Here is an 8,394-nt window from a genome sequence, read left to right on the forward strand (position 1 = left end):
GAATTCCAATGGGACCACGCTTAAGAATCCTTCAAGAGTCTCAACTTTGTTTTCGACAAGAAAACTTTAATATTTACATTATTTAACTGTTCACATTTCACATCATATATATTTTATTTGTATTCTTATTGTATGTGGAAGAACGGCAGAACCTTCATACAAAAGAAAAATACAGACAGTACTTCAGTATCACATGCAGTATCAGTGTAAGGACCATACTATTGTTGTTAGAATCGTCCAGGCAGTTTACAGAAAATGTTGACAGATGCCGAATGAATGTTTTGTGACTTTCTTTTCACACAAACGCTGTCAAATTCTTTCAATAAAAATATATATTATTTCTGTCAGTTAATTCAATAAAAGAAACTCATGGAAAAATCAAAATAATATTCTTGAATGATTATTGGACAATTTTCACAAAACTTTTAGAAAATTAAAATTCAATTTCAAGAAAAAAAACATTCATCGTAAGGTAAGTTTCATGAATAGATATTTATTTTTTGAATAAGAAACAACTGATAGCAAACACATTTTTTTTCATTTTTTAATAATTTCTGTTCTTTTTTATGATTTTTTGCTGATATTTTTGGTTCAAATCAAGATAAATATTTACATAGATTTAGTAAATGTTTTCTTTATGATTTTTCTATTAAGGTTAAGATGCTCAGCATTTCGGTATCTTCCAGTGTTTTCTGTAAACTGCCCATGATTCTTATACTGCATAAGTACCTATAACTTTACAGGTTATGGTTTTCACAGATGCCTTGATACAGTGGAAAACCCGGTCCTTCCCTGGGCGGAAGTTCAGTTCTCAATCACGTGGTGACACTCTCCATGGAGAGTATTTAATTTTCTTTTTATATTCATATTTAAAAAAAAAAAAAAAAAAAACGCGCTGAAGCAAGTACTTCAGTATAATCTACTAATCCATATATGCGTTGATACAACAGAACAATCGCCTCCCCCTCAAAGGTAGACTCCTTTTACTGGGCTAAAAAATTTCTCACACCTGTGACTCTACAAGGACACTATTCGCCCATGAATTGGGTATTGTTGTCACATCTGTGCTGGTGCACCAACCACTAGCGTTTCCCCTTTAGACAGTGTGCAAAAAGAATTTATACTTTAATAGGTTCCATACTGTCTGCCGAACTCCAGACCCTGTTGTATCGCAGCAGAGCTGCATCCCTATGCTTTTTTTTTTTTTTTTTTTTGTAAGTACTTCTAGGAAATGTGCTGCGATGAACTCACTGCACTCGTACCTTCTAAACGAAAATACTCACAACCCACCCGACTCGCAGCAAAATCTAACCCCTTCACTACAGAGGTCCCTACATGGCAGAAGATTTTCTATTCTAATAGCTTCTTTCCTTGGCCTACTTGTCTTTGGAATTCCCTTCATGTTTTTGGCTTCCCCAACTGTATCAACGTGTAAAATTTAAATGTAATGTAAAAAAACATCTTGCTACCAACTTTCATACAGGTTAACCCCTTCACCATAAATCTGGCCCTACCATGGTAACCTTTTATATCTTAAATGAATAAAAGGTTTCAAAAAGTACTGTTCTCTATCATACGATGAAGCTCTTTTGAGAGAATATATTCTGGTTACATTTTTATTGTTTTTAGAGTGAAGATAGTTTTGTAAAATCAAATAATTTTATTTGTTTGCAACAAACAATCATAAAAACAAACAAATTGTTATCGCAAACTTGCATTTTGTAAATTTCCCTTCGAAACTGTGTGAATTAATCTTCAATAAACGCAAAAAAAATATTTTTAAAGAAATGTAAAGGATACATTTTATTTTTTTATTTTAATTATTTCACCTCAAGCTATTTGATGGATTCTATACGATTAACACGATTAACATTCAACATCATTTATGAATGATGCTTATAAAAAAAACAAATGAGAGTATTAGTTAATTTGGCTCACGGCATAATTACAAACGAACAAATAGGAGTGAAATCTACAACGTGATAAATCTATGCAGTGATAAGACCTCAAGCAAATTTCTTTCCACAGATCAACACTTTGAAAATTTATTCCATACTAAAACATTTAATATTCCAAGTATTGCAAACCTTTAGGCAGAAATGCGATTGACAGAACATTAAAAGAATGGCTTTTCATCTGAGAAATTCAAAATGATGTCAATGATAGGCAACTTCTTCTTCTTCTTCTTTTTCTTCTTCTTCATTTGAGAGATTTCACCCTATTTTTGACAAACCAGCCTTCAAATAACCAAAAATCAAACGGTCGCATGTGCACATCATGTCAGGGTCACCAAGTGTTCGACTATATCCTATCTATTTTCACAACTCATGTATTAAACATATATTCCAAACATATATATGAGGTGCCTTCAATAAGTTTCCAGACTTTTTTTTGTACAGGCATTTAAAATTGTCATAGACTCTTGAAATTCAGTAAGTTATTGCTATACATCTTATGAGATGACTAACCAATTTTTATGATTTCAAGTTCAAATGAACAACTACAGCAGGAATTGGAATACATCCTACTAAAGTCTGACTGTCACAGCTGGTGAATTTAAAAAATGCCATCTGGATATGAGAACAATTTCGAAGAACGATATGCAATAAAATTATTTTTTAAACTTGGAAAAATGCCACAGAAACGTATGGAACGATTCAGGCTGCTTTTGAACCATCTTGCATGAACTGAACATCAGTTTTTGAGTGACATAAGAGATTCAAGGAAGTCAGGAAATCTGTGAGGGATGATGAGAGGTGTTGGAGAAGTAAGGAAGTTAGAACACCAGTGTTGATTGGCCAAATAAAGAATTTCATGCATAAGGACCGTCAATATAAAGATAATAAGTGCACAGTTTAATGTCAGTGTGGAAACTGTACACCCAATTATTCGTGAGGAACTGAAGATGCAGAAGATTTGTGCAAAGTTTGCCCCAAGGGTGCTCAGAGAAGATCAGAAAGAAATTTGACCAAGATGGGCATCAAGACAGTTCCTCATCCTCCCTATAATCCAGACCTTGCTCCCTGTGATTTTTAGTTATTTCCTAAGCTCAAAGGAAAGCTGAGAGGCTGTTGTTATGAGACAACTGAGGAGATGAAAGCGTCCGTGATGAGAGTCAGTGACACGCTAAAACAAGAGGATTTCCATGGGGCCTTCCAGAAATTGTTGGAATGGTACAAGTGCATTACAGCTGGAGGAGAGTACTTCGAAGGGGACTAGAGTTTTATATGTGTGTGCTATCAATAAAAGTGCCCATACAAAAAAGGTCTAGAAACTTATTTAAGCCACCTCGTATCAATAGAACAAAAAACTAGGACCAAAGTATAATTAACAATTTACTACAGTTGAGAATTATGCAAAATAAGCAACGTACATAATATAAACCACAATAAAAGATATTATGATTTAAAACAAACCACATTAATGATATAAATATTTTATTAAAAGTCATATATATTTTTTAATTTAATGAATTTTTTTTTTGCTTTTTTTTTTTTTTTGCTTTTTTTTTAATTTCAGTTAGTAAAATATCCATTATCAGAAACTGTGGGGTTTTTTTCTGATCGAATGGTCAGATGTTACACAATGTAAGGCGGGGAGCATCTCTTTAATATGAACTTTTAAGCATTGGTTATGGTAGAGTAATGAGATTTAGCAAAAGCTTTAAGAAATTTGAAATGCTGAATAAACAAACAAAAATGTCTTCGAAACCGCGTTTAAGATTCAAATAATTAAGAAGAAATAAAAGTGAAGCTTAAAAAATATCTAATGATTTTTAATAAAATATTTGCCTCTTAAACATGGTTTCGAAGGCCTTTCTTCCTGTTTGTTCAGAATTTCAAATTTCCTAAAGATATTTCCAAGAGCTTTTGCCGAATCTCAAAAGATATTATGTTCTTACTCTATGTTTATGATAGGAATATTGATTACGATGGGGGATGGGGCAAGTGTAATATAATGGATTTAGATTAAGAATACAGCCGACCTAGATTTTCGCGATATACAGGATGACACCCAAAATATCGCCCCAAAATTGGAATTACTAATATCTGAACTCTATTGTCGACCTCAAGGTCATGTAACCTTTGTTTTTGAAAATTTTTTGTTTCTTCACATCCTAATTGTAGGAAAGAGTAACTCTCCCCTAAAAAATTTAACTTATGGAATCGTTAATAAACTTCAAAATCTTCTCTGTAATTCGACGATATTTCGTACAAATAAACTGCACTCAAGTTTCAATCATACATGTCTAGTGTTTTGCCTTATCACTGTTCAATGATATGCTCTAAATGTGCATGTCAACATTGCAAGCATAATTGGATATGACTAATAAAATTAATCTAATGGTTCTCTTCAGTTCAAAAAAGTTTAGTTATAGTTTTGATAGGCATTGAGACAATCCTACAAATAAAAGTCTGTGGGTTTAAGATGTGCGAAGTCCATTAATTGCTATTTCACCCCAAACAAGGCACAGTGCCACTTGGATATAGGGGGCTGCTATATGTGACACAATTTGCAGAAAAACTGTGAATGAAGTTGAGCAGAAAGATGTCTGTTCACATTACACTTGAATTTCTGCATGTCAGTACAGTCAGGGAAACAGGAATCCGGGAGGGAATTCCAAAGTCTAGCAGTTTGAGGGAAGAAACTAAGAATAAAACGTTTTCTGGCAAATAGAGATCTTTACTGTGTAGGGGTGGGATTTTGCTGCTTATTGGGTTTGTCAGAGGTTAGGGTTATGTCGACGGGGTACAAGGGCTTGGCGTTCATCAGCTTCCATTAAAATACGTGTAAAATAGGCACAGGGATGCAGCATTTCATTGATGGGACAATGGTTAGAGTTTGACGGAGCAGAACCTATCAGATGGCAATTCTTTTCTGACCCCTATCTAGAAGAGAAAGGCTAGTAGCAGATGCACCAACATTTGAATGTGGCAACAATACTTCATGCATGGGCGGATGGTAGCTTTGTAGAGGTACAAGATACTCTCAGGCATAAGCAATATCCTCTCTCTCTCTCTCTCTCTCTCTCTCTCTCTCTCTCTCTCTCTCTCTCTCTCATCTTTCTCGCACATGTGACTCTACAAAGACACCATTCGCCCATGAATTGGGTATTGTTGTCACATCTGTGCTGGTGCACCAACCACTAGCGTTTCCCCCTTGGACAGTGTGCAAAAAGAATTTATACTTTAATAGGTTCCATACTGTCTGCCGAACTCCAGCCCCTGTTGTATCGCAGCAGAGCTGCATCCCTATGCTTTTTTTTTTTTTTTTTTTTGTAAGTACTTCCAGGAAATGTGCTGCGATGAACTCACTGCACTCGTACCTTCTAAACGAAAATACTCACAACCCACCCGACTCGCAGCAAAATCTAACCCCTTCACTACAGAGGTCCCTACATGGCAGAAGATTTTCTATTCTAATAGCTTCTTTCCTCGGCCTACTTGTCTTTGGAATTCCCTTCATGTTTTTGGCTTCCCCAACTGTATCAACGTGTAAAAATGTAAATGTAATGTAAAAAAAACATCTTGCTACCAACTTTCATTCAGGTTAACCCCTTCACCATAAATCTGGCCCTGTGGATGACTGTATATAAGTAGAGCACTTTCTTAAATTATATAGCTAATTTTAATTATATAGCTAATTTAAATTATATAGCTAATTTAAATTACCTTCCCTGACTTTACTTACCCGCTGAAATTTAAATATAATGTGAACAGACATTTCACTGCTCAAACCCCCACATAGTGGACCTGTAGATATGATTTCAAATAGTAGTCCCTTATATCCCAGTGTCAACACACTTTATTTGGGGTGAATAAGAGTAAAAGACATATATATATGAATTCCCCAGACAGAAATATTTTGTAGTACAGTAGAACCCCCCCCCCCACCAGGATATGGTGGCCCTAGGATACGGTCTTCTCAAGTTACGATGTGGAATACAATGTTTTTCCGGACCCTGGTTACAGTATTTGTCCCGCCTTACTGTGATATTTATAATCTTATTTGATTATATACATATGTAATATATACTGTTCCTGTATTTTGTTATTAATTTTTAATACATACTGTATAAAATTTTGCTTAGGCCCCGCCATATGTGATTGCAACTTATGATCCCAACCCCGGAACGGATTAATGCCGTATCCCGGGGTTTTACTGTATGTTCTTTTATGTACTCTTAGGGATAGTAAAACCGAAGTATAATAATACAAATCTCCTGATCTAAAATGGAACACGGGCATCAAATCTGTTGCCAAGGCCGCTAGAAAAATGGTGGGATCTTTCTATCGATCGAGTAGATATCTCACTGCTGATGCAATTCTCTATCTATATAAGAGCCAGGTACGTCCAAGGCTGGAATACTGTTGTCACATATGGGCAGGAGCTGCTAGAAAGGACTTGTCCTGTCTTGATAGAGTTCAAAATAGCTTTTGTAGCCTCGTAGGAGATGTCCTTTTCTCTTCCCTGTAACCTCTATCTCACAGAAGAGATGTTGCGAGTTTGTCTCTGCTTTATCGTTATTTTCATGGAAAGTGTTCGACTGAGCTTCAGTCTGTGGTCCCCCCTCGCCAAACTTTCACAAGAAGCACTCGTCTAGCTGAAAACACTATCAATAATTCGCTCCCACTCTTTATCTGTGCCTACACCTAAACGTAGATTCCATGAACAAAGCTTCTTTCTTAGAACTGTACGCCTGTGGAATTGTCTTCCGTTTTCCTGCTTTCTGGCTGACTACAAAATGGTTGTCTTCAAGTCTGATGTAAACAAGTTCTTGATGAGCTGTTCCATATAAGTTTACAAATTTACCGAATTGATTACTATATTGTCCAATTTCTACTGTGCACTCTTTAACCCTTAGCCTCGAGTGGCCTCTTGGTCTTGATAATGTAGTGATGCCTGTGTAAAAAAAAAAAAAAAACCTCCCTCACACGGACGTTGAATATAGACCTGTCTGCTCACTCAGTGTCTTCCTCTGTCCCAAAGGAGCGAGTACAAGAGTTCGACAAGAGCTTTTAGGTATGCAGGCAGGGAAAGTACGGCCAGTCGATAAAGGATGAGAGGGAAGACATGTGACACACGCCTCGGCTCTACCCTTTAAGGAAAGTTTCCTAGAAAGCCACGAGTTGACTGCAGCCTCCACCTTTGACCGTACCTCCGAGCCACACGCCAAGGATCCAAACCGGGCCATCCATCCAGCTGAAGAGCGCCGGGAGGTTTGTGTTGCCACTCCAGGCGCCCAACTACTATTGACTTACTGCAGTTTATCTTGGCCCCTGTGATTCTTTCATACTGTGCAAGCACCTCCAACATGATCTCAATATCTCTGAAGCTCGACACGAAGACTGTGACATCATCGGAGAATGCGGATACCTTGGCAGCTGAGCCGCCAGGCAGAGCCATTCCGCACAGATAAAAAAGGGTTTCAAGTGCTTTCCGTTGACTTGCACGACAGCCGTGGGCTGTTGATACATCACGGAGATCCACTTGCAAAAGTCTGGTTTAAAACCGGCGGCCTCTAAGACAGATACCAAGAAACGATGGTCAACCCTATCGAACACTTTGGACTGATCTAAATTGATCAGCACGGCTTCCGTGTCGTTATCTATTCCCCCCTCTAGGATCGTGTGAATCAGGTGCAAGTTGTTCTGAATCGATCTACCCTTCACAGTGTAGTTCTGTTCCAGTTCAACCAACTCGCCGATAACAACCTGCAGCCGATTCGACAGGACCTTGGCCAAAATCTTCAACTCTGTGTTAAGAAGAGTTATGGGCCTGTAGTCATCTAAATCTTCCCCTTCATGCCTGTCACCTTTCTTCAGCAATGTGATCACTCCCTTGGTGACTTGTCCTGGGATGGATCTCTGAGCAAACTAATGGTTGAACACATCTGTCAGAAGAGGTAGAAACATGGGCGACAGCCTCAAATACAGTTTGTATGGCAGACCATCGAGTCTGGCTATCTATCACAGCTGACCTGCTTCAGTGCAGTAAAGACCTCCCGCTCTGAGTCAGCCAAATAGTCGCTAAACTCAAGGACCAGAAGATCGGGCTGCTGCATAAAACGCTCCTTGAAATATTCTCAAAACCCCTCGGCCTTCATAACGCTCGCTAGTCTTGTGTAGAAGGTCCTGCTTAGCTAGTTCCTGACTAACCTTATCACCCTCCCTGTAGCCCAGGCTAGTTTCTGCTCTAGCTGCTTCTTCATCTCAGCCTTATCTAGTGTGAGGCGCTGGGCATACTTGACGGAGAAGCTTCTGATCTTAGCTTTGAGATCTAACCACCACTTACTCCTGGTAACCGCCCCCACTAGTACCTTTTTAATTAATTCTCTTAACTGATCTTGGAAGTCTTGTATCTTCAGAAGGGAGGTGCTTAACTTCCAGTACC

The 8,394-nt window shown here is 37.8% G+C and overlaps 1 protein-coding gene across 5 annotated transcripts in view; it reads left to right on the plus strand.

Annotated features, from left to right (window-relative positions):
* The window catches only part of LOC145248942 (uncharacterized), a 157,195-nt gene extending 155,401 nt beyond the window's left edge, over positions 1 to 1,794 (plus strand). For all 5 annotated transcript variants that reach the window (XM_080110736.1, XM_080110737.1, XM_080110738.1 and 2 more), the window contains one exon: positions 1 to 1,794. This exon is cut by the window's left edge and continues 82 nt beyond it. In XM_080110736.1, coding sequence (XP_079966862.1) covers positions 1 to 86 — 86 coding nt within the window. In that variant the 3' untranslated portion in view covers positions 87 to 1,794.
* Positions 1,795 to 8,394: the final 6,600 nt, after the last annotated feature.

The sequence above is a fragment of the Euprymna scolopes genome, chromosome 27 (assembly GCF_053919585.1).
Source record: "Euprymna scolopes isolate OS-2025 chromosome 27, ASM5391958v1, whole genome shotgun sequence".
Lineage (NCBI taxonomy): Eukaryota > Metazoa > Mollusca > Cephalopoda > Sepiida > Sepiolidae > Euprymna > Euprymna scolopes.